Genomic DNA, 27,502 nt, shown 5'->3' on the forward strand with positions numbered 1-27,502 from the left:
TGTTGTTTGTGTACTCATTCGTAACTTAAAAGTTTGGGGGATAGTTTTTTTCCCCAGTAATGATGAGCTTAAGGTATTTGGGAAAACAGTCACCTGCCATGTCTGAAATGGAGCTGATGGTAAGATTTTTTTCTCGGAGAAGACAAACATGTAAGAATCTCATGAGCCAACTGGGACAAGATGACGACCAGTGGCTAACTTGGGTTAGCCACTGGTACTTAGACACCTTCTTCCATTTACTCCACAAAGCACCATTGAGAACCTGCTGGCTCTGTAGTCCGTGACTTTTTTATTTATTGCTGGTTTGGTTCTGGATTAAAAGTAGGTTGGCAGATTGGATTTTGCCTCGTAGGAGGACTATTTTTTTAAATGGATCTGTGTATGTTCTGTTTAGCCCAAGGAAATAAAATCTTAGTTGGGGGATTCAGCAGTGAAATATTTGAAATTACTTCTTAATTCCTAAGTAGCATTAAGCAAATAATAGGTATGAATACTCTGGGTCAGAGTTTTTCTGTATTATTGATGCCAAACAGGTAGTTTGGTGGTTAAAAGTATCTTTTTTAAGTATGTTAGAAGCTCCCATAAAGGGGAGGGAAAGAGCTCAATGACCATTTGTTTATATTAATTTCCATCTAAAGGTACATGTTTTTCTTGAGGGAAGGAGAAAATATGGCATAGCCTCAACATAATTAAAAAAATGTTTTTTCCATCAGTATGGGTTTTGGGGTAGTTTAGAAAGAACATTGGTAATAACTACCCTGTGATCAGTTGTGAGAATGCCTAAAACGTACTAGATGACTAAAACAGTAGCAAAACTATAAAATACCTGCTTGAATTAATAATTTGTTATACTCACACATGAATTTTATTGTGACATTCAAGGTAGGGTTTTGATTTTGGGCCTCTAGTACGTCTTACATGCTTTCCCTTTCAACATGTCTTAGAATTCCTTATCTTTTAGAGCGCTGTGAATTGTGTAAGACTGTTGATTCACAGACCTGTACCCCTGAAACAAATAATACATTATATGTTAATTTCTTAAAAAAATAATTCCTTCTATTTTAGAGGAAAAAACTGGATCTGGAAGTGTGATACAGTCCTCCAATCCTTGCTTAATACTCTAGGTGTGTACCCTATGATTTCTCCAGATCTTAAAATTCTTAAAACTGAAGTAAGTAACAGAGAAGGAGTCCCTGGAGGATATTCCTGCAACTTCAGCATTGCCTTTGGAAGAATATGAGATCACAGAAAATTTTGTCTTTATAATCTTAGTCATTTATTTATATCCTAGTTGGTTCTAAAAAAGGATTTGAAGAGTCTTTCATGAAATGACTATAGATGTATTAACTGGGTGATTAAAAAAAAATGAAAAGGGAAAAGCAAGGAAACATCAATGTATGTAGTAAAATGGTGGTTACCAGAGGATTGGGGTCGGGGGGTTGTAGAAGAGTGATAGTGTTTAAGGGTACAGACTTGTAATGAGTAATAAATAAACCTGAGATCTAATGTGCAGTATGATGAGTATAGATAATGTAATGCTATAATTACGTAATGTGGTAAGTATCACTCCATGGCAGTCATGTTGCAATATATAAATGCATCAAAGTAAGCTATACAACTTAAACTTAACACAGTGTTACATGTCACATTTATTCATTTTTTTTTTTAAATCAAGAAATAGGAAGGAAGCCTCAGTAGGTTAACAAGGAATTCTCTGAAGCACCAGTTTCTTTCATAGTGAAACCAGAATGTTCTCGGTTGTAAAATGATGCACTGAGCAACAAGTCCTAGCACAATGGCCAACAGAATATTGAAGCTTCACTACTAATAGCTCCATGTGTTCCTGCCGGTTGAATAAGAGCAAGAAGCAAAAGCTCAGTTACTAAGTGTGTATAGGGTTGATACCTGGGGGGAATTTAAGAATCTAAAAAGGGTATACGTCTGAATAGATGGCTACACATTTGCTCAAAGTGAGCAAAGGGAGTAATTTTAGCTTGGAAAAAAGGCACACACAGTACCCAACTTGGATGAAAGAAAGAAATGAGGGATGACATAAGATGAGCTGAATGAAATATACAGCAAGTTAGTAAGAGCTGCCAGATTAAAAGGTTGAAAGGCACCTACCAAATGTAACTAGTTCAGTAATTAGCAGGGCCAGCTATCCGTTAAGGCTACTCCCAAATCAAAAGATCTCTAGATCTTATAACTGATAAAATTGAAGATCTTATAATTGATAAAACTGATAAAATTAAATTGATAAAATTGATTGCTTAAGCAAGTGTTTTGTCTCAAACAGGTGGTACTGAGTCTTTAAAGGTCCAGGCTTGAAAGAAAATGTTCTGGTACCCAGAACTCAACAACAAAAAGTAAATGGGGAAAAGATTTAAACAAGACACTTTACCAAATAAATGGATTTCAATAAGCACATGAAAAGACGCTCACTGTCATAAACTGAGGAAATGTAGAGAGTAGAATTCTCTACATAACATACACACCTATTAAAACAGTATCAAATTCTGGCTGGGTTGCAGATCAATAGAACCCAAATTGCTGGAGGAATCAAAATTGGAAGATCACTTTGGAAAACTGGCAGTTTCGACCAAATACCCTATGACACAGTAATCACTTACCTAGGTATTGACCCAAGTGAAATGAGAACCTGGTCACTCCCAAACCTGTCTGTGAGTATAGCGGCTTTATTCAGTCACCAACTCAAATAGCCTTCCAACTGCTGAATGGATAATTTGGTGCATCCATGCAATGAAATACTACTGGGGAATTAAAAGGATGAAGTCTTGTGGAGCAGTGGAATTCATATTTTAATCATGCTGGTGATGATGCAATTGTGTTTTGGCAAAACTCAAAACTAGTTTAATCAAAGGGGCACCAAACCTTTAAAAAAAAATTTTTTTTCTTCGTGTGCAGGAGGAGGAGTAGAGGTAGAGGGACAAGCAGGCTCTGCTGAGCATGGTGCCCAATATGGGGCTCAATACCAGGACCCTGAAATCCCCACCTGAGCTGAAACCAAGAGTTAGTTGCTGAATCAGTTGAGCCACCCAGGTGCCCCCCAAAAGGTATCAAACCGTTAAAGAAAAAGGCTTTAAAAGGGGGACTAGGAAACAGCCTTATTTTACCTTGCTGGAAATCCCAGCAAGGAACCATTGATTCCCACTGGCCTTGCAAGGATTATATACCGAGCTAATGTAGTTTAACCCATAACCACCAGACTACAGTAGAATTGCAAAAGCTAAGGAAAGATTAGAACTAAATAACACGTTGACATCAAGTTTGTAGTTGGGGGCACTGAGCCACCTCACCTAGTGTCATAGCTGATAATTGTTCAAGTTCATAGTGGTGTTTTCACCGGAGTGGGTTTTATTGGTAAAATAGCCACAGAACCATTAACTGGGAGACTGGCCTGTCAATTCAGTCTAAATCAGAAAAGGGCTTTGCGTAGCATCACTTACTGAGAGTGGAAGATGTATTTGATTTCTCAACAGTGAGATATGTTCCCTCTTGAAATTCATCCTGACTCATGGGATAAGAAAGGATGTTTGAAAAGGGCTCCAGGAGATGGGTGGGCTACGGGGAGTTGTCAGAAAATACGAACAAAGTGATCCGAGGTAGATCAAGGCACCCATCTAAAGAAATCTGGGTCTACCCTGAAAGAGTGAAAATATTTCCGTTCTCCCTGAAGGTGATGGTCAAAAGATAAAGGAAACAAGCTTCAGGTTTGTCCTTCAGGTGACAGGCAAAGACCACAACAGGAAACTGAAGTTGATCATCTGTGAGGTTCTAATCTGTGCAGTCCCAAATTGCCCACTACAGGGACTAACAAAATCCCAGTAGGGCACGAAACCCCAATTCTTAAACCAGCGTTCCTTTGGCCCAGAATGCTGGAATTGCTGGGGTTGCTACACCCAAAGGATCCTAATCTTCTCAGGAAGTGCATTATCTTTGGTAAAAGTAAACTGGGAAAGGCTAGTGGAAAATGGTGCCAGAAATTTTGCTGGGATAATCCTCATGGATGTCCCTCGTGAAGTTATTACAGCAAGTTATTAAGGCAAGGCCAAGGGCATTATGTAGAAAGCCCTTCCCCTGTGTGACTTCCCTCATCTGTCCCTACTGGCATGCTCAGGATGGCTTCTACCCAAAATGCAACAGGCATACATAATGAAGAATGGAGATTTTAGAACTGAAGTTCCTCTCGCAAGGATCTTCCACCAAAACAAACGTGTGTTTTGCAAGGTAGAGTTTATGATCCTTAGGTCAACTGAGTTATCTCAATCCAGAGGAGGGATCCAGAAAAAGAGGAAGGGAGAGGGAACCCTAAACTGCATTATACTAGCGTATAACAGAAAAGTACAGTATAATAGTTAAAGTATAAAATTAAGATTAGATTAGATAAAAATAAAAAACGGTTACAATTAGAAAAAAAAGGCAACAAAGAAACCTGACATTTCAAAGAAACAAAGCCTAAACATGTTTAAAAGAATGTTTAAAAAGAACAGCAAAAAGACTAGGAAGTCAGAGGAAAACATCTTCACATATCAGTAAAATTTTTAAAAATTTTGAGGTTGAAATAATTGACAAATTACTGTACAAAGGAAAAGATACATAAGCTAAAAATCTATATGTACACGTCAAAGTGTGCAGGAGAGAAATTTCCTAAAAATCACACCCTGTTAAAAAGATTAGAGGGAAAAAGGAGAGGGAGGCAATAGCAGAACCAAAACCCAGGAACCACCACCAGAAGCAGCTGAGGGATGAAGATCTGAAAAAACTTGGTGGAGGGGATGTTTTTTGCAGAGAGCAGAGATCCTCTGGAAGCTTCTCCCACATGGCTCCTATCCCTATCCCTAATGTCATTGGAGCCCCAGGTAGGGGTGCGGCTTCCAATGCAAACATACAGCTCAGTGGGTCCTGCAGTGACTGACTGCGAGCATCTTGGGTAGATTCTCTTTTACTGGAGAGGGTTGCTTTTATCATCATACCTTGTAACAGTTCAGAAACACAATTTGGAAGTAAAATGAAAAAGCAAAATCTTACTAAAAATAAAATTTATTGTTTTGTAAAAAATAAATTAACATCATAGAATAGCAAATTAGATATAATCTAATGTATTAACAAAAGCATAATATACTCTAATAAACAAGGATTTCCAGCTTACTCTATAACTAAGAAGTCAATTAAGCACTTGGTTTAGCTAGAGGCAAATATGAATTCCCTGCCACCTACTCCCATAAATCCATGCTCCTTCACATTTAAGGGAAAAATCAGTATAGAGGTGTCCCCTGCTCTTCCCACTAAAATGCACTGAAAAGTGACAAACCCAGGGAAGAAGAGAAGAAACTATATAGCAAGTACAAGCTGAAGTAAAAATTCTACTTACATTACCTTAGCGGAAGTGGAAGGGACATGTGTTACGTTCATCTGGTCTATAGGGAAGACAATTTGTTCATAAAACAGCCCAGGGTAAGATTTCATTGTGTGGCAGGGTGAGCATGGCCGTGTCCTAATTCTTTCTTGAGGTTTGGAAATGGCTCTGGTCATGGACCCATGCTTAGGGTTGAGAGAGATGGGAATCCCCTGTCCCCAGGCCCTCCACAGATGCCAAAGTGGCTCCTGCCCTAAGATGATTAAAAAGATGGCTCTCCTTTCCTTCAGACAGACTGGCTCAGTGTCAGGAGTAGAGGTAGGGAAGTACTGATAACTCCAATGAGTTGAGTCCATAGTTTATCCCACAATGGATGCATTTAGGCTTTTTAGAACCGCAATGAGATTTTCAGCAATAGGCAACCACCTTCTTGCACCTATGAGACATTTTTTACAAGTCTCTTGGGTTTGACTCAAAAGGCTGAAGGCTACTCTTGTTCTTGAAGACAAATGCAATTCCTTTGAAGTTAAAGATCAGCATTTAGGTCCTATAGTTGAGCGTGTCTTCACACCATCCCCTGCTTTGGGCCTCCATATAGACAGAGGCAATGCACTGCTTCATGGAACATTCCATCTCAACCAGCTGGTGGCATCCAATGGTTAACTTTTCCCTAGGGGATAAAGAAATGTTAAATCACTGCAAGACAGCGAGTCAGATACATGAAAAAGTATTAATACAAGAGGACAACACTGGGATTTGAAATACATTCTTTGACAGTTGAGAGTTACAGTGTCTTAGTACAGACAAAACAGCATGGGGGAGATAAGCACTTAGTAGCACAGATTTCTCAGTCAACATGGAAAACATCTTGGTACAATTCCTAGAATTCAGGACTAAGGGTTCCCATGGCAGACAGACCTCCTGCAAACAAGCAAAGTTGGATGCTTAAAAATAGTCCTTTGTATGGTCTCTAAGGGACTTCTCCCAGCAGGAGATGGGCTGATGATAAGCATAAGCAATGCTGTAGCCTAGATCACAGATTGTTGTCTTAACTAAAGAACGAGTAACCTGGAGGATACTAAGAGGGTGCACCTCCTGACAAGAGCAGATAATGGAGAGGAGATGGCAAGTGGACAGAGCTTCGGCTCCTAAAAAGAACTGCTAAATTAACAAATGAGTACTGACTAATTACTCTGAGCCAGAGGCAGGGAAGCAGGGAGCAATGCCTATTATATGCCATGCCAACTCGGAGTTTTATCTAAGACTAAGCCTAGTCTGTCTCTCAGAAGCTGACTTGGGCCTACAAACTACGGGATGTGTAAGTCATCAGAGCACCAACCCATCACATCTGATGTCTAGAGTCCAAATCTCATGGAAACCTATTTAAATCTACTGGGAGATGGTCTATATAAGCTCACGAAGAATAACCAGTGAAAGCATCTGGCACATTAGGTGTTGGAGAAATGGCAGGTTTTTTAATGTAAATTACACTGTTATTAGTTTCTTGGCTTCTAAGATGCTCTGGCCATTTCCACTGTGTTGGGGAGGACCACTAGCCACCTCTCTCCACTGCCCCACCCGCCTTCGGAACTCAGGGATTAGGACGAGAGGTAGTAGTGGCAGCATAAGGAAATACACCGTATTTTGAGCAGCTTCACTTCCTCAAGATGTGTGGTTTCTCTGACACTGCCTAAAAGCTGACTTTTGGTTTTGTGTTGCTCTAGTCCTGTTTCCTATATTTACAGTGCTTACAATTAATGTTATGTTGCCGTCAATTCTTCATAACTACTCAGAAAATGATTTTTGGAAGACCCTAAGAGATCTCCAAATAGGAGAGATGTTGTAAAACAAATACCCACTAGATTTTCTTCTTGTACCTAGAAAGAATTTTAGAAAAACTGCATGAAATACTATCTTAGTTTTCTCATAACTTATCTAACACAAGTAAGTTTTCTCATAAACTTAAAAATGAAACAAAAAGGGCCCATTCCTGCTCTTGGTGATTTATTCCACATGTGGGGGGAAAAAAAAACCTTTACAACTAGACTTTGAATCTATTTCTGTGTCTTGTCTTCTTTCTTTTTTCCCCTCCTCTCACAGTTTAGAAGTGAGCTCTGTCTCCTCTTTTCATTCTACTGGCATCTGGTGTCTTCGTGTGTGTGAGTCAGCATTCTCACAGGGGATTATCACCTACAGATTCTTCTGCAGCAAGTTGTCATTGCTGACTGAGGAAAGTAGCATGTGTTTTTCATCGTGTACGCTTGGTCTCTACTGTATTAAGACAGGAATTCTTAAGTTCCTTATTCCCAGGGCTTTTATGTAGAATGGCAGAATATCAGATGTGGGGGCACCTTAATGCCTTTGCATAATATTCTGCTGCATTTCTGGTTGAGTCATATCGTGTTGGCTTTCACCAGGTTGTGAGAGCACACACAATTCTGAGAGGCAGCCCATTTCATCTCTCTTAATTTCTAGAAAGTTCTTCCTTGGACCTAAAACAAAAACAAAAACAAAACAAAACAAAAACAAAAACAAAAAACCATTCTCTGACATGAGTAGCCTAAATTTAAAGAAAGACTCATTATCTCAGAGTACAAATATTTTATGTCTCATAGTGATCCTATTTCTCTTTTGCAAACTAAACAATCCCAACTCCTACTCTGTTCTGGAAGAGAGCTCAAGACTGGAATTTGCTTCTAGTTCTGTAATTCTATGTGGCTCAAGAGATTTCTACAAAACTGCCAATTTCCCTGAATTGTCCTATTATGGGTATCAAACTCGCCTTGACCAAGTCTCAGATAGGTCAAAATAAACTGGAAATTTGAGCAAATCAATTTAAAAATAATTTTAGTGGTTATCTGATTCATGTCCATGGCTACTTTTGTCAAAATGGCATGGCAGTAGTGAACTTAAATGATCTAATGACAGTTTTTCCAAAATTCTTTCTAGGTTCAAGAAGAAAGTCTACAATGGATATTTGTTTTACAAATCTCTGAACTTTTCTTTTTATTTGCAGTGTGTATCTCAAATAAAGGAAAATGGAATACAATGTAATGCTAATAAAAAAAATAGCATAACAGCTAACAGCATATTCAATGGTAAAGACGAAAAGCTTTCCCCTAAAATTGTGAACAAGACAAGGATGCCCACGTATCACCACTTCTATTCAACACTGTACTGAAAATTCTAGCCAGATCAATTAGGCACAAAAAAACAAATAATAATAAACATACAAATTATAATCAAAGAGGTAAAATTATCCCTATTTATAGATACTAAAGAAACCACAAAATACCGGTTAGAATAAGCTAATTCAATCAACAAACAAAAAATCAATTGCATTTTTTTTTTTTAAGATTTATGTATTTATTTTATTGAGAGAGCAAGAGCAAGTGGGAAAGGGGGACAGGGAGAGAGAGAATCTCAAGCTGACTCTGCACTGAGTGCAGAGCCCCACGCAGGGCTCAAGCATACCACCCTGAGATCAAGATCTGAGCCAAAACCAAGAGTCAGATGCTTAACTGGCTGAGCCACCCAGGCACCCTAACTGCGTTTCCATACACTAGAAATGGACACTTAGAAAATGAAATGACAATTCCATTTACAATAGCATGAAAAAAAGTAAAACACTTAGAAATAACTTCAAAGAGGCACAAGACTTGTACACTAAAACCCATAAAACATTGCCAAAAGAAATTAAAGACCTAAACTAGTGGCATACCATGCTTATGGATTGGAAGACAATGATAATACTCCCCAAGGCAATCTACACAGTTAACAAAATCCTTATCAAACTCCCAATCTTTTTTTTACAAAAAATTGATCCAAATATTCACATAGAATTGCAAGGGACCCCAAATAATCAAATCTTGAAAAACGATGTTTAGAGGACTCCCACTTCCCAATTTTGAAAACTCAAAATACAAAGCAACTTCAATCAAAACAGTGGTACTGGCATACAGACATACAGACCAAAGGAACAAACTTAAAGCCCAGAAATAAATCTCAAATACATGGTCGACTGATTTTCAACAAGGGTGCCAAGATCATTCAACGGGGAAAAAAAAAAAAAAAAACTTTTATTTTTTCTCTTCAACATTTGGTGCTAGGACAACTTGATATCCACAAGCAAATGGACAAAGTCAGACCCCTACCTCACATCATATACAAAAATTAACTCAAAAACTCATCAATGACCTAACTGTAAGAGCTAATCAATAAAATTCTAGAAACATTCATGAGTTTAGCTTTGGCAGTGGACTATTAGATATGCCAAAAGCCCCAGAAATACAAGAAAAAACACACAAATTGGACCTCAACAAAATTAAAAACTTTTGGGTCCCTGGGTCACTCAGTTGGTTGGGCAACTACCTTCAGCTTGGATCATGATCCTGGAGTCCGAGGATCGAGTCCCATGCTGGGCTCCCTACTCAGCAGGGAGCCTGCTTCTCCCTCTGACCCTCCTCCCCCATGCTCTCTCTCTCTCTCATTCTCAAATAAATAAAATCTTAAAAAAAAATTAAGAACTTTTGTGTATCAAAGGGTTCTATCAAAGAAGTGAAAAGAGAATGTATAGAAAGTACTTGCAAAGTATATATCTGATGGGGTCTAATACCCATAACATGTAACACGTCAAGCGGCCAGGTACCACGCTGGTTAATAAGGACAAGCTAAACTGAAAATAAAATCAACTTTTTTCATTTACTGTGACACTGCAAACAAGAGACAAAGTTAAAGGTGCCAGTGTCCTAGTGCCCCATTTTTCCTTATAGAATGGCACTGGGTTAAGGCCAGATGATATACAGTGCAGAAAGGGGACATCACCTCATTGCTGAGGATCCCAAAAGTAAGGCTCCTATCTCTTCATGGACCCAGGGGACTGAGAGGTGGGGGTCATAGTTCATTCCAGCTGCTGTAACAAAATACCAAGAGTGGGAGGCTTATAAACAACAGAAATTAATTTCTCACAGTTTTGGAGACTGGAAGCCCAAGATCAAGGCACCATCAGGGTCACATTCTGGTGACAGCCCTCTTTTATGAGAGCATTAACTTCATTCATAAGGCTCAACCCTCATGACCTAATCACCTCCCAAAGGGCCCACCTTCTAAGACCATCACATTGGGCGACAGGATTTCAACATATGAATTTGGGAGGGACACAAACATTCAGAACATAGCAAAGGAAATAGGAATAGAAACCCATTGGGTCAGAGAGGAGAAAAATACCTCGGCCAAGGCCTCCAAATAATTCTCAGAAGTACCTGAGAGATGCCTCAGCCAAAGCCCCCAATAAGGACGCCACCAAATGGAAGTTGCCTGGGCTAGGAATGCAGATATGCATGCAAGCTCAGGGGCAGGGGGTCTCGGCTTTGCCCGTAACTCCCTCCAGAAGAGTGCCATACGCTGGCTGTGTGCCAAATCTGGAATGGGGAACACAGCTTTTTCCCCAGGGGAGCCCACGAGACAGAGCCTTGGAAGCACCTCGTGTGAGGCCTGGAAGGTCACACATAGGATTCTGGCTTGGAGCCAGACTCCTCAGAAAGACTCCTTATAACTCAACAACAGCAAGAAAACGGCCCACTGAAAAAATGAGCAAAGGATTTGCGTAGACATTTCTCCAAAGACAGACAAAACAGCCAATAAGCACACAGAAAGACGCTCCACATCATCAGAAGTTAGGGAAATACAAATCAAAGTCACGAGATGACACTTCATACTCATTTGGACAGCTGTCATCAAAAAAATAAATAAATAAAAGAAAATAAATTTTGTGAAGGATCCAGAAAAACTGGAACCCTCATCTATTGCTGGTGGGAAGGTAAAATAGTGCAGCTACCAGGGGAAAAAGGCAGTAGCTCCTCAACAAGTTAAATGCAGAATTCCACTCTCAGGTGCATACCCCCCCCCAATCTGAAGGAATTGGAAGAATGCAAATGCTTGTATGCAAACAGCAACACTTCACAACAGTCCAAAAGTGAAAACAATCCCGGTGTCCATCAACAGACGAGTGGAGAAACACAGCACGGCCTGTCCACACAATGGAGTCTCACTGGGCCAGGAAAGCAGCGAAAATACTGACACATACTACAACGTAGATGACCCTCAACACTATGAGGCTAAGTCACAGAAACCGGATACTGTCTATAAGAGACATTCAAAATATACAAATCCATAGAGAGAAAGCTGATGAGGGGTTGCCAGGGTCTGGGGGAAGGGAAGGGAAAGGCTTGCTGGGCATCAGACTTTCCTCTGGGGCGACAGGGATGTCTCAGGACCAAGAGAGGGGAAGACTTGCACAAGAGAATGAATGCACTAAATATCCCTAAATGGTACACCTGATAATGGTTAATTCCTTTATGCGACTTTTATCTCAATTAAAAAAAGAAAAAAGTGCCTATGTTTATTTTGTAGTAACTTCTGTCATAAATAATGAGCCTGGGTGGCTCAGTGGTTTAAGCCTCTGCCTTCGGCTCAGGTCATGATCCCAGGGTCCTGGGATCGAGCCCCGCATCAGGTTCCCTGCTCAGTGGAGAGCCTGCTTCCCCCTCTCCCTCTGCCTGCCTCTCTGCTCACTTGTGCTCTCTTATCTCTCTGTCAAATAAATAAAATCTTAAAAAAAAAAAAAAGAGCCAAATTTACTGCAAACTATTACTGCTCCCTACAGACACAGAAAACAGTGTTTCTCTTCTAATTAAAGCAGAAGCGTCAAAAGGCTAAATGTAGTTCGCAGATTACTTTTCTCCATGGCTTTTTTCTGTCTAAGGCTTCTTGGACAGACCAGGTCATTCATTTAATCCAAGGATTCTCCAACTGGAATGTTCTCCGCAGGCATGGACAACACAGACGGCCGGGCTCCACCCTCCAGAGTTTCTGACACAGAAGGTTCAGGGTAGAGCCTTAGAGTCTGCATTTCTTGCAAGTCCCCAGATGCTGCTGATACTCGGGCCCAGGAACCACAAGGAAGTGAACTACAACTCTAAGGTAATCGAGAAGATACTACCATGGAGTTGATTCCTGGCATCAGAAAGCAGTCATTCCCAAAAGCACCTGCCCCAAGGAACAGCAAGCAGCTTCTGACTCACAGGCCGGGTTAGGCAGCGTACTGTCTGGATGTTACTTCAGGATGCTAATGTCACAACTAACTTCCATTTCAGACAGAAAAAAGGGACCTTCGAGACTGGCCTTGCCCACATGCTAGAATACACGGTTCGAGCGCTCTCGGGGCAAACAAAGCAAATTGCAGGCTGCAGCTACCTTATTTCTCATCTATATGAAAGTGATCACCCAGGATACTTGTTTGGTCATCTATCTGATTATCTTATTAATTTGCCATCCTGAATATTCTAGGCCAGCTCCTCGTCTGCTCAGGGTAAGCGGCAGCACAAGCACAAAAGCCCTCTGGAAAATTCTACAAACTACAGAAGACAAAACACAAACTTATTTATAGACATAAACACCAAAGTTCTATCTGCTGCGTCTTGGAATTCAACGTCTGATCAAAGCTACTTGCATTCTGAAACCTTATTTCCTTACTTTATCAGAACCTATGAGATAGTTTTCTGTTCTTGAGCTATTGAATTACTTCTCTGTTGCAATAAATGAGGTGGTGGGCACATCAACAGTCTCCTCCACCACGAACTTTTTATAAATTAAAAAAAAAAAAAAAAAAGCTAGGGGCGCCTGGGTGGCTCAGTGGGTTAAGCCTCTGCCTTCAGCTCAGGTCCTGGGATCGAGCCCCTCATCAGGCTCCCTGCTCAGTGGAGAGCCTGCTTCCGCCTCTCCCTCTGCCTGCCTCTCTGCTTACTTGTGCTCTCTTATCTCTGTCAAATAAATAAAATCTTTAAAAAAAAAAAAAATGAGGGGCGCCTGGGTGGCTCAGTGGGTTAAAGCCACTGCTTTCAGCTCAGGTCATGATCTCAGGGTCCTGGGATCGAGCCCCGCATCAGGCTCCCTGCTCAGCAGGCGGCCTGCTTCCCCCCTCTCTGTCTACTTGTGATCTCTCTCTCTCTCTGTGTCTAATAAATAAATAAAATCTTTAAAAAAAAAAGCCAGATTAGTAAATTCAGACAACATAAGTAATCATCTTCCTCAGCATTCCCCAAAGTGGTCCACTGTCTGCAAGTTAAGTTATTCTTCTGTTTTCACCTCTGTGTCCCAGAAAAATTCTGCTACCTTTCCTCTGGTGCATCTGGCCCTGTGTCTAGTATGAGCCACAGAAACCAAAAGGACCTCTCTCATTCGGCAGCTTATTTGAAAACCACAAGCCACAGAGCACATCTGAGGCAAGTCTGAGAGCTACTGGTCATTACAGAGACAGCACATAATTTCAAAAAAAAAACAAAAAACAACACAGTAACGAATCTAAAAGCTCTTCGCCAAAAGCCTTCTAAGCAGCAATTGCCATTTTTCTATGTACTCAAGATATTAGATATATTTTATCTCTCTTCAAAAATCATCCTTTTGGGTATAAGAGGGAGCTTATTAATTGACATCATACTTCAAATCCCTGGCAAAATAAGTGATAAGACAAAGAAGGAAAAGCCAAGTACAACTACTTCAAATCTGAATATTCAATGTTGACCCCAGTACCACCCTATTAAAAAAAAATCCCAACTGTTCCAACAATAAAGTGAAGTCAAAATAATTTTAGACATCTGATTGGAACCATCCTGCAAGGGACTCTGCCCTCCAAGTTATCCACAGTGACCTTTCTCTACCTTCACAAATATGGCTAAGGTTGGGATGCCTGGGTGGCTTGGTTGGTTAAGTGCCCAACTCAAAAATATTGGCCAAGATTGAAAGACATTATATATTTTAAGTTTTAATTTTAATTCCAGTTAGCTAACCTACAGTGTAATACTAGTTTCAGATGAACAATTTAGTGATTCAACACTTCCATATATCACCCAGTGCTCATCACACCAAGTGCCCTCCTTCGACCCCATCACATATTTCAGCCATCCTCCCACCCACCTCCCCTCTGGTGACCATCAGTTTGTTCTCTATAGGCAAGTGTCTGTTTCTTGGTTGGCCTCTTTTTCCCTTTGCTCATTTGTTTTGTTTCTTAAATTCCACAGATGAGTAAAATCATATGGTATTTGTCTTTCTCTGACTGATTTATTTCACTTAGCCTTAATATACTCTCTAGCTGCACCCATGGCATTGCAAATGACAAAATTTCACTTTTGATGGCTGAGTAATATTCCACTGTGGTGGAATTCAATTATCTGTTCATCTGTTGATGGGCACTGAGGCTGCTTCCACAACTTGGCTATTGTAAATAATGCTGCACTAAATATAGGGGTACATGTATCCTTCCTTTGAATTAGTGATCTTGTATTCTTTGGGTAAATACCCATGAGTACGATTACTGGATCATACCGTAGTTTTATTTTTAACTGTTTGAGGAACCTCCAAACTGTTTTCCACAGTGCCTGCACCAGTTTGCATTCCAACCAACAGTGCACGAGTGTTGCTTTTTTTCTACATCCTCATCAACACCTGATTTGTTTCTTGTGTTTTTTATTTTAGCCATTCTGACAGTAGAGGTGGTAACTTGTAGTTTTGATTTACATTTCCCTGAGTGATGTTGAGCATCTTTTCATGTGTCTGATGGCCATCTGGATGTCTTCTTTGGAGAAACGTCTGTTCATCTCTTCTGCCCAGCTTCCAATTGGATTATTCGGGGGGGGGGCCTATTAAGTTTTACAAGTTCTTTATACATTTTGGATACTAACACTTTACTGGATACGTCATTTGCAAATAGCTTATCCCATTCAGTAGGCTGCCTTCCAGTTTTGTTGATTGTTTCTTTTGCTGTCAGAATCTTTCTATTTTGATGTCATCCCAATAATTTATTTTTCCTTTTGTTTCCTTTGCCTCGGGAGACATATCTAGAAACGTTTGCTAAGGTCAATGTCAGAGAAATTACTGCCTGTGTTCTCTTCTCAGATATTTATGGTTTCCTGTCTCAATTTAGGTCTTTAATCCATTTTGAATTTATTTTTATGTACAGTGTAAGAAAGTGGTCCAGTTTTTCCAGCACCATTTGTTGATGAGACTTTTTCCCACTGGACATTCTTTCCTGCTTTCTTGAAGAGGAATTGAGCATATAGCTGTGGGTTCATTTTTGGGTTTTCTATTCTGTTCCATTGGTTTATGTGTCTGTTTCTGTGCTGGGACCATACTGTCTGGATCACTACAGCTCTGTGATATAACTTGAAGTCCAAAACCGATTCCTCCAGCCTTGCATTGCTTTTTCAAGATTGCTTTGGTTATTTGGGGTCTTTTGTCCTTCCATACAAATTTTGTTTGTTCTAAAACTCTGTGAAAAATACTCTTGGTATTTTGTTAGGGATTGCATTAAAAGTATAGACTGCTTTGGGTAATATAGATACTTGAACAATATCATACCAGTCCATTAGCATGGAGTGCCCTTCCACTTCTTTGTGTCATCTTCAGTTTCTTTCACTGGTGTTGTATAGTTTTCAGAGTACAGGTCTTTCACCTCTTTGGTTGGGTTTATTCCTTATGGTTTTTGGTGTAACTGTAAATAGGATTATTTTCTTAATTTCTCTTTCTACTGCTTCCTTATTAGTGTATAGAAATGCAACAGATTTCTGTATATTGATTTTGTATCCTGTGATTTTGCTGAATTCACTTACTAGTTTTAGTAGTTTTTTGGTGGAATCTTTAGGGTTTTCTACATATAGTGAAAGTCTGGCTACTTCCTTGCTGATTTAGATGCCTTTTATTTCTTTTTGTTGTTTGGCTGCTGTGGCTAGGACTTTCAACACCATGCATTATATTTAATAAAAGTGCCTTGTTCCTGGGGCACCTGGGTGACTCAGTTGGTTAAGCAGCTGCCCTCAGCCCAGGTCATGATCTTGGGGTCCTGGGGTGGAGGCCAGCATCTGGCTCCCCATCCCCCTCTGCCTGCTCATCCTTGAGTGCTCGCTCTCTCTCAAATAAAATCTTTAAAAAACAAGTGTCTTGTTCCTGACCTCAGGGGTAAAGCTCTCAATTTCTCCCCCACTGAGGATGATACTAGCTGTAGTATTTCACAGATAGCTTTTATTATGTTGAGGTATGTTCCCTCTAAACCTACTTTGTTGAAAGTTTTTATCATGAATGGATGTCAACTTTGTCAACTGCTTTTTCTGTGTTTATTGAAATAACCATATGGTTCTTATCCTTTCTCTTACTGATATGATGTATTAAGTTGATTTGCAAATATTTTTTTAAGTTGATTTGCAAATACTAAACTACTCTCACAACCCAGGAATAAATCCCATGTGATCATGGTGAATGACTTTTTTTAATGTATTGTTGAGTTTGATAGATGTTATTTTATTTATTTATGTATATATGTATGTATGTATGTATTTGGTGGGGGGCAGAGAGAGAGAGTGGGGGAGAGAGAGAATCTTAAGCAGGCTCCGTGCCCAGCACAGAGCCCAATATGGGACTCGATTTCATGACAATGAGATCATGACTTTAATGGAAATCAAGAGTTGGGCGTTTAACCAACTAAGCCCCACAGGTGCCCCAACAGATGTTATATTTTTGACACAAATCTCTTGTACACAAACCTTTCAATGTGGCCTATCTGTAAAGATCCATAATAGAGTATAACTGAGGGACAGTCTGAAGTTTAAGGTAAAAAAATCATTTTCACCCCCAGCTACTACAGACTATGCATGTCTAATGGTTTTAGATTTTCTTGGAAAACTTAATCTAGTGAGTAAGTGAGCTTTTATGGCTGTACTGAGTAACATTTGTGCATAATTATCGATCCTTGTGTCTTGGCATCAAATACATTTATCAGACTAGATTAACAGCAGATGCACCTTGATAGTTAACACTGTACCTGCTCATAAAATTTTACAGCAACACAGATATATATGTAAGTTAAAAGTCGCAAATGAGTTGTGGTTCAGTGACAGAAATGGCATATTACACGGCAGTGGAAGTACCGTCACATGAACTTGTTGTAATACCACTGATGTATCAAAGAACAACTGGAGCACGATGCAAATTTCACATTTTCTTACATACAATTTCAGAAGAATAGAGAAAACTATCCAGCTCAACCAAGCTACTTAGGAATACACAAAACACACACGTGCACACACTTTAAACATGTACCAGAACCTCATTCACTTCGGGTGTTGCGACTTTACGTTCAATTTCAGATAACCTTCCTTCCACCACTCTCACTGACCCACAAGCTGTAACCATTCCAAGGGCCACTTCCACAAGCAAACTCTGGTTCTTTTTCAACAAAAAGGGTCAGATTTATAGTCACATTTACATATTTCTATTTTAGCCATTTAACATGTTGTAAAACAGATGCCACTTTGATTAGGTTCCTACCTTCTTTTTTAATGTATCTCTTAATTAAGTTTTTGAGTGATGTGCTTTAGACCCATTTTTCCCAAGTGTCTTTCTCTGGCATGATTTTGCATAGCATGGAGGTGATATTTAGGAATGAATAGATTATGTCGCAGTAGGACTGACTATATACCAACTACTGCTTCATGCCACCACATGGATGAATCTCAATGTTGAGTCAAAAAAAAATGACGGGAATGGGGAGTATAAGACTGGAGGGCAACACTGACAGCGTTAAGTTGGTTTTTGTTCTTCATGAATTTGTTTGCCTGCACTCAGGACTGGAGGGCTTGACATGTACACCCTGTATATTAAAGAATCAGATTTATACTGCTTCCCCCTTTCTTGTTACATATGAATGCTATAAATTATTTTTAAAAGAATATATATGATACCATTAAGTACAAAAGCAGGTAAAATTAATCAACATATTTTTATTGACACATACACCCACAAAGATGAGACTATAAACACAAAACCTCTAATAAGAAGATAGAAGGAAGGATCCACTCAGGGATGGGTAAAGGTCTATTCTGTCCAATGAATGATAGGCATGAGTATTCTTTGTACCAGTGTGTCTTCAAAACATGGTCTGGGGAAAATAAGTCTTTCAAAGGGTCTGTGAGGTCAAAGAGGTCAAAGCTATTTCCATAACAAGACCAAGACACAATTTGCCTTTTGCAATCTCATTCTTACAAGAATGTACAATAGTTTTCCAGTCATACATGACATGTGATTATCAAAACAGACTAAATTCAAAAGCAGCTATTGGAATCCATCTGTCTTCTATAAAGCCACACATTAAGAGATTTACAAAAATATAGAATCTCACCCTTTGCTGGGAAAAATTATTTTCATAATTATAAGCTTCTTAACATGAAATTAATTAGTTATTATTTTGAAATTTCTAATATAGCAAATATAGATATGACCCCACACAGAAAACAGGTCTTTGGGGTCTTCAACAATTTTGTAAAATATAAAGGAGCCTTGAGACCAAAAATATTGAGAACCACGTTAAACCTTATACCCATGTTTATACACACACACACATACACACACACACATGGCTCTTCTGGTATATATGAACTATCTCATATTAATAAAGAAATATAATAATAAAATAATAAATTAATAAATAAAAATCATAGTGTAGTAATAATAAGAATAGTGTAGTAGTAATAAAAATATTGTAACAGTAGTAGTAACAAAATAATATTTAATAAATATTACTATTAATATATTAGTAATACATGTAATACATACTAAATATAGTACATGTAATAAAAAATACATGTAATAAAAATAATGCATTAATAATGAACTAAATATAGTACATGTAATAAGAAATAGTGTAGTAATTAAAATCATAAATAAAATATAAAATAATAAAATCATAGTACAGTGCAAACATGAAAAAGAATCCTTCACCAGCACACCAAGTGCTGCTGTATACAGTAAAAGCTTATGACAACTGCATTACCTAGAATACAGATGGGACTTACCGATACTCAGACTGTGAAACACAATCATAAAGTTCCTGGGCAGTGAATGGGACATTTCTATTTACCTGAAAAGAACCAAGATGTAGTTACTAAAAATGTGTATGGAGTCAAATGAGCAGTAAGAGCACAAGTAGAGTGACCCAGATTCTGAGGGAGCAGAATGTCAAGTTTCCAGCGTTTACAAAAAAGAACAATCACGTGTTCAGTGATCACAACGCATCAAAAGAACAATCACAATTAGAGATCGCAATGTTTTACACAATAGTGAACTGTATGTAAATGTACTAGTCCTCTTGTTACAACTTAATCTGTTTATAGAACCAGAAAAAGTGATCTAGGATTCTGGGTTTATGGGAATCACAACAAAGCAGATAAGCACTCTGTAGATCAAGTGGAAAGAAGAAAATGTGTACTCCATGCAACACTAAATTTTGCTCCTACTGGCTCTCATCAAAAGATTCATGCTTCAATTAGCCTAGAGTTTTAGAAGATTTCTAAAGCACATATTTAGCATTTCTTTTCTAAAAGAAGCAAATGTTAAGAAGTTAAAATTACTCTATATTTAAAGGACTAGAGTAGATTTGGGGTCATATAGGTAGACTATTTTAAAAGTAGAAGCAGCCACATCTTGTTTATATCCTAAACATTAGAAATAATTCAAGCTGAAAAACAAAATTAACCATTCAACTTTAACAACATTTGAATACTATGGCTGACCCTTGCAAAAATTATTATGGATGAACCTTCTCTTTTATTTAAATACTAACTTTGGGTGAACAATGAGAGACTATGGACTCTGAAAAACAATCTGAAGGGTTTGAAGAGGTGGGGGGGTGGGAGGTTGGGGGAACCAGGTGGTGGGTATTAGAGAGGGCATGGATTGCATGGAGCACTGGATGTGGTACAAAAACAATGAATACTGTTATGCTGAAAATAAATTAAAAAAATGATTAAAAAATAATAATAAATACTAACTTTATAAAAAGTTTTATTTGCAGACATTTTCTAAAGATATGTCTTTCAGACTATCAAGGTCTGAATGTTTTAACTAATATGTTTTAAGTTCATAATATAATTAAGAGATATAGTTTACAATACTGTAAGTATAGAAGTCCTTGATCATATAAAGACTCACCACAGCACACACGTAGAGGACACAGTGATGGAATCCTGTATTTCTTGGGGCTTCCTATTGATTTAGGTTATATTCTACTTATGTGCAGGGGAAGATCTAGATATTAAGAAATTCTTTTTATCAGATAACAAACAGCACAGTGCCTAAATTTTCATGAATTCTGAATTAGTGATGGAAAATTAAATGAGATTATCTTCTGTTCAATTTACTTAAAAAATATTTAAATAGTTATAAATTTTGGGGTGAGGAAATTATCATATTGTGTAGAACATGTTTCATTAACTAGAGGTTAAAAATATTGTTTTTTTTTTTTAAAGATTATTTATTTCAGTGAGAGGGAGAGTGCATGTGCCTGTGCAAGTGTGGGGAGGGGCACAGAGAGAGGGGGAGAGACAGAGAGAGGGAGAGAGAGAATCCCAAGCAGACTCTATACTGAGTGAAAAGCCCACTGGAGGGCTTGATCTCATGACCAAGAGATCATGACCTAAGCCAAAAACAAGAGTTGCACAGACACTCAACCAACTGAGCCACACAGGTGCCCCCATAGGTTTTGTTTTTATTTTTTTAAGATTTTATATATTTGTCTGTCAGAGAGAGAGCATAAGCAGGGGGAGCAGCAGGCAGAGGGAGAAGCAGGTTCCCCACTGAGCAGGAAGCCCAATACAGGACTCAATCCCACGACCCAGGGATCATGACCTGAGCCAAAGGCAAACGTTTAACCGACTGAGCCACCCAAGCACCCCATCCTCCCATAGTTTTTAAATACCACATTTTAAATCTATATAATCTTAAATTTTTGCTTAAAATTAAGATTATATGCTTTACGTTAATTATATATAATATTTAATATTAGATTTAATGGCTATAAATTGGTATTTAATTATAATTAATTTTTAGGTACTTGATAATTTTTATTAAAAGATCTTCTAGGGGCACCTGGGTGGCTCAATGGGTTAAGCCTCTGCCTTTAGCTCAGGTCATGATCTCAGGGTCCTGGGATCAAGCCCCGCATCAGGATCTCTGCTCAGCAGGGAGCCTGCTTCCCCCTCTCTTTCTGCCTGTTACTTGTAATCTCTCTCTGTCAAATACATAAATAAAATTTTTAAAAAGAATAGATAATATAAAAGATCTTCTAAAAATGTTTAAGATCTACATTTACATATACATGCCATATACATGTCAAACAGTCCAATTCCTTTTTCTTTGTGTGATCTCTCATATCAACGAGACTCTGATATTTTTGCTATTGTCCCAATATGCCAGGACTTATAATGTATGCAAACTTAAGGCTGGCAAATGTCAAAACCTTGCTGATGTTTGATCAAAGAATGAAGGAAATAATCTGTTCTCCATCAACTGTTGAGGAAAAATCAGCTAAAGAAGTGGTTTTGAACCTGATGTGAATAAAAAATATGAATACAAAATAGTTCCTTGGGCTTTTAGATTTTTTAGAAGAAAAAAGTATCGAGATGTAGCTTTCATTTTAAAAGCAATCACCCACATACATTTAGACATTTGTCCCAGAGCACAGTTGAGGTATAAGGATTGTACAGCTCCAATAGGCCTCTGCCTTCGGCTCAGGTCATGATCTCAGGGTCCTGGGATCGAGCCCCACATCAGGCTCTCTGCTCAGCAGGGAGCCTGCTTCCCCCTCTCTCTCTCTCTGTCTGCCTCTCTGCCTGCTTATGATCTCTCTCTCCGTCAAATAAATAAATAAAATCTTAAAAAAGGGAGGGGGCGCCTGGGTGGCTCAGCGGGTTAAGATTGTACAGCTCCAGGTCACAGCACATGACTTAAAAAGTAGGCAGCTAATTTACTACTAATAAAGGAAAACTGAAGCACAAATTCATGATATATACTACAGGCTCTAGCCTGAAATATCTCTTTTCATCATATTCATCAGTCTCGATACATTTTTAAGCACTCATATTGGGACACTTAAAATTACACTGTTAAGCATCATTTCTATGTCCAATTTTAACTCCCAGGGTAAAAAGAGCTAAAAGATGCCTTTGTCTGCAAACAGAGGTATGACTATAGAGCTGACTATGAAATTGGTGTCCTCAATTCTTTGTTGAACTGTTTATGATGAACGCCACGTACTAGAAATGGCTATACTGGTTTTAATCCTTAAAAATTCAAGAACAAAAAGCAAAAGTTGAGTATTAAAACAGCTCAACAGGAGTGCCTGGGTGGCTCGGTCATTTAAGAGTCTGCCTTCAGCTCGGGTCATGATCCCGGTGTTCTGGGATCAAGTCCCGCATTTGAGTCCCTGCTTGGCAGGGAGCCTGCTTCTCCCTTTCCCTCTGCTACTCCCTCAGCTTGTGCTTTCTCTCTCTCTCTCTCAAATAAATAAATAAAATATTTTTAAAAATTAAAAATAAAAATAAAATAGCTAAACATCTTAAAAGATTTAGATGATCTCAAATGTGATGTTTATGATGTGAGAAATCCCTCCAATGTAGTAACTGGTATAGGGTAAGTACTGCTAAGAGAAAGGATTTTAAAATCAGAGCCACATAGTCTTACACATAATGATGTAGGCATTTCTCCCAGTACTCCCAGCAATAGGAAGTGCTAAACTTAAAAAAGACCTATGTCCCAGATTTTTCCAGGATATGTGATTTTTAAATTGCCCTATTGTTTCCACAAATATATTTTTGTTAGAATTAATGACTCCATTTAAAATTCAAAAAGTATGCTGTAATAATTATATAAATCATCCCCAAAGAAGAAATCCTCTTAATAAACACATCATGTGTTTATTATCAATACATTTATTATCAATACAGTATTAAGGCTGATTTTCTAAAAAGCACACATAAGCACTACTCACTCCATAAACAAGGTAACACTACTGAACCCTTAGCAATGTGTCGGATACTGTTTAGAATACTTCATGTACCTTAAACTATTTATTCTTTAAAAAATATCTCTTATTTATCTACTGATGTTATTCCCATTTTACAGATGAAGAAACTGAGACAAGGAGAACTAAGTAACTCTTCTAAGAGCATACCATACCGTTGAAAAGGGGTAGACCCAACATTTGAACACAGGTAGTTTGACCCCAGTCTGTGTTCTTAATGTCAGATGTTACATACAAAGACATATATAAAGGACAAACCAAAAATACAAGTGAATGTATTTTAAAAAGTTGGACTCCAGGGGCGCCTGGGTGGCTCAGTTGTTAAGCATCTGCCTTTGGGTCCTGGGATCAAGCCCGCATGGGGCTCCCTGCTCGGCGGGAAGCCTGCTTCTCCCTCTCCCACTCCCCCTGCTTGTGTTCCCTCTCTCGCTGTGTCTCTGTCAAACAAATAAATAAAATCTTTAAAAAAAAAAAAAAAAGTTGGACTCCATAAGAAATGTGAGACCTGAATATATGTCACATTCCTTCATTTGGAACATTTAAAAACTTACAACACACACACACACACATGCACTTGAAAGAACATACAGGTACATGGGAAGAGAAACTGAAGATCAACAGGATGCTCTCCCTGACTGAAGGAGATTTTGCTGACTGAAATAAGTCAAGCAGAGAGAGTCAATTACCGTACGGTTTCACTTACTTGTGGAGCATAAGGAATAACACGTAGGACACTGGGAGATGGAGAAGAGAAGCGAATTGGGGGAAATCGGAGGGGGAGACAAACCATGAGAGACTGTGAACTCTGAGAAACAAACTGAGGGTTTTGAGTGGGGCAATGGGTGAGCCTGGTGATGGGTATTAAGGAGGGCACATATTACATGGAGCACTAGGTGTGATGCATAAACAATGAATCTTGGAACACTGAAAAAATAAAAAAAAATAGAATAGAATAGAATAGAATAGAATACTCTCCCTCACTCAGTGCTGATGAGGAAAGCTCCCAAGTTCAGTCACAAAACACACCAGAGCCTCACCGCAGCCCCCAGCTCTCACACCAAGGGTGTATGCTGCAGCTACAGAGGAAGCGGAATCATAGCTTTCCTTTTCACTAATCGCTGGTTCTCAAACCGAGGTGGCTCTTTCTCCCTAGGGGCCGTCTGGGTCTGAGAGCTGAGTGGGGCAGAAGTCAGTGGGCACACTGACTCAGATATTGGGATGTAGTATGTGAGGAGCAGCGATGCGAACACCAGCCGTGTTCCACACAATGGAGAAATGACCCGTTCCCGAAATGCCAACCGCACCCCTAATGAGAAACAATTCTGTGCTGGAGAAAGTGTGTTATTATAGGACTCTTATGTTTTTATTTTATGAATGAAAGAAAAAGTTTAATCTGTCTTTGACAGACTTCCGTGGCCTTTGAAAATTTAAAGCAAACGCCAGTTAAATAGCATTCCAATGGTTTTAGACCTCTATCATGTTTATTTATAGTAAAACTTGCTTATGGTGGAAATATGATAGACATTTTAAAATATTTCTCATACCTCATACTTGATTAGGAAGTTATAGAGGGGCTCAACATCTTGATAATTACTGTTAGGGGCCAAAATCCTAAAAAATAAAATAAAAACAAAGGCATGGGAATGAATGACTTAAAAAAATAATACCTTGAACTTTTCCTCAAAATATATCCATACTGTGAGATCAATTATTGTATGGTTAGTTTAATTCAACAGAGATCAATTTATTAAAATATTTTTGCTTATTTATATTGATACTTACATCACCATTTAACCAACAAGCATAAGCATTCTTACATGAAATTCACCTTTGGAATTAAAATAATACAGATTTCTCAAAACACAGATAGAAATAAGAGGTGCGATTACACTTCATACCTTTTAAGCAACAGGTAACGCTTGAGGAGTTGCCACAGAAATGTTCAACCAATCCCAGTGGACAACTGATTAAACTATCAGACACATAAAAGAAATCCTAATAAAAATTTCTGACTAAATTCAAGAAATACTGTTTCAACTATCGGCCTAGCATAGTATGAAAAATTATGAGTAAACAGAGCACATCAGTCACTGAGAATAACAATGAGTCATAAAAGTCACAATGGAAAGTAACATAAGGACATAAAAATATAAATTTATAAATAACAGAAACATAAAAACACAAATGGAAACAAGGAGAAAATAAAAATAAAGAAGGAAATGGAAGAACATATTTCTCCACCTAGCAGCAGAGTATTAATTCTTATTTTCTTACACTACAGATTTCTTAACCCTTTCAGGATGAAGTTTTTTTGTTTTTTTTTCTTTTGAAAAGAAAAAGAAAAGTTGTCTTTTGATTTTGGTATGGTAATGAGGAGCCATGCCTGCCTGCCTGAATTTTCTAGCTGTGTGACCCTGGATGAGTTCTGTGTGACCTATTTTCGTTTAACTTTTAAATAAGGATAGTAGTAATCCTTACCTCAAAGGATTCTTATCAGAATCAAATGAGTGCCTGAAGAAAAGTCTTTTTAAAACAGTGTCTGACATACAGCCATCACTAAATATTGTAAGAGTAACAATAACAACTATTACCATCTAATAGTTCCAAGCTACAGAATAACTGCACAATGATCTAACTGATAAGAAATCAAGCCACCTCTATTCATTCTTAAAATACAAGTGCCTTTTAATTACAATGTCTCTAGGTCCTCACATCTTTGCCAATGCTTGACATCTTCGGACATTAGAGTTAACTGATCTCAATAAATTTAATTAGATCTTTAAACTATTTGGCTTTTATTAGACTTGTGGGAAAGCTTTTATAAATAATTTTTCAGGACAGAGTCGAATTTTTAAAGGGGCTGTACTCCTGGGGAGGAGACACATATGGAATACAAAAAATACTAGTTTCGTGGAAAAACTTCTTTCACCCAACAAGTAATTTTAAAATACAAATAATCTCCAAACCAAAAAAAAAAAAAAAAAAAAAAAGGTGGTGGAGGATGGGAGGGGGAGGATAGTATATCAGTGAGAGAGTCCACAAATAATTCACTTAAGAAAATGAAAAGAAAGTAACCTAAGTGAGTTAATCTTTCAGAAAGGCAATGGAAAAAAAAAAAATAGGATGTCCTAATTTTGTAACCAAATGTAAATAAACTATCAGCAATGTGGAGTAATTTACATCTATTCATTTTGTTAGCCTTGGATTATTCCTATAGAAGAGAATTAGGAAATTAGATGTAATAAGATGTTTTATATTGAAAACCTTATATATTCCAAGATAATACCACAAAGAAAGTACTTTTCCAGAGAATAAATGAATCTCTCTGTCCTGAAATACTTCACAAGAAAATTGGTTTGAGGCAAATTAGTTATCTATAGCAACAAGTCATACCTGAAGTAAGAAATAAATAATTACATCATGCTAGTTTTCCAATTTTTCCAAGAATTTTTAGACTCCCAACCTGGTTTTGTTTTTTTAACAATTTTACTGAAATACAGTTCACATACTGTAAATTCACTCACTCCAACAACTCAGTGATTTTTAATAAGTTATAGAGCCGGGCATCTATTACCACAAGCCAGTTTCAGAGCATTTCCTTCACCCAAACAGATCCCTAGTGCCCCTCTGCAGCCACTTTCTTTTCTCACCTCCAATGCCAGCGCCAGGCAACCGCTAATCTACTTTCTGTCTCTACAGTGTGTCAGTCTGTACGTTCTTTCCCTCTTACCATCACAAAGCACAGGTGTCACTATAAATAATATCCTACTATAATATAGAGTCAGTGGATGAATCGAAATCTAGTGGATAGTGGCTAAACCTCCGAATGTATCTGGTAAGTAAAAAAGCAAGATGCATACTAGAGCTGCCCAAGAGCCGAACAAGAGACCCTTTATTCTCTCATTCAAAAAATATTTGGGTCCTACTATGAGCCAAGCCCTGTTCCAGGCCCTTGGATACATCAGTGAACAAAAAAGACAAAGATGCATAGTAGACCAAAGCATCGTAATTCTAAAGAGTTTGTGAAAGGAAAAAAAAAAAAAAATTCCTGACCAAGCACAGGAAGATAATGAAGGAAGAAAAATATCTCATTGTTATCCATTTGAAAATCTCCTCCCACTTACCAATTGCTACTTGTAAACAAACAAGTTTATAAGTTATTCCAGTGATGAAACACAGAAATCTTAAATTTCAAAGAAAGAAGGCATTTGCTCCAAATGTGA

General features: G+C 38.2%; 1 protein-coding gene across 5 annotated transcripts in view; it reads right to left on the minus strand.

The window, feature by feature from the left end:
* Window positions 1–5,046: 5,046 nt before the first annotated feature.
* Window positions 5,047–27,502, minus strand: part of SWT1 (SWT1 RNA endoribonuclease homolog) — a 101,566-nt gene continuing 79,110 nt past the window's right edge. For 3 of the 5 annotated variants that reach the window (XM_032862629.1, XM_032862628.1, XM_032862632.1), the window contains exons 17-19: window positions 24,824–24,890; window positions 19,276–19,340; window positions 5,047–6,047 (exon numbers count right to left, since the gene is read on the minus strand). In XM_032862629.1, coding sequence (XP_032718520.1) covers window positions 5,918–6,047; window positions 19,276–19,340; window positions 24,824–24,890 — 262 coding nt within the window. In that variant the 3' untranslated portion in view covers window positions 5,047–5,917. Of the gene's footprint in view, window positions 6,048–19,275; window positions 19,341–24,823; window positions 24,891–27,502 lie in introns of those variants that run through there. The other 2 variants (XM_032862630.1, XM_032862631.1) reach the window with 2 other exon arrangements.

Source organism: Lontra canadensis, unplaced genomic scaffold, assembly GCF_010015895.1.
Source record: "Lontra canadensis isolate GAN:19392208 unplaced genomic scaffold, GSC_riverotter_1.0 scaffold24, whole genome shotgun sequence".
In the NCBI taxonomy this organism is placed as follows: domain Eukaryota; kingdom Metazoa; phylum Chordata; class Mammalia; order Carnivora; family Mustelidae; genus Lontra; species Lontra canadensis.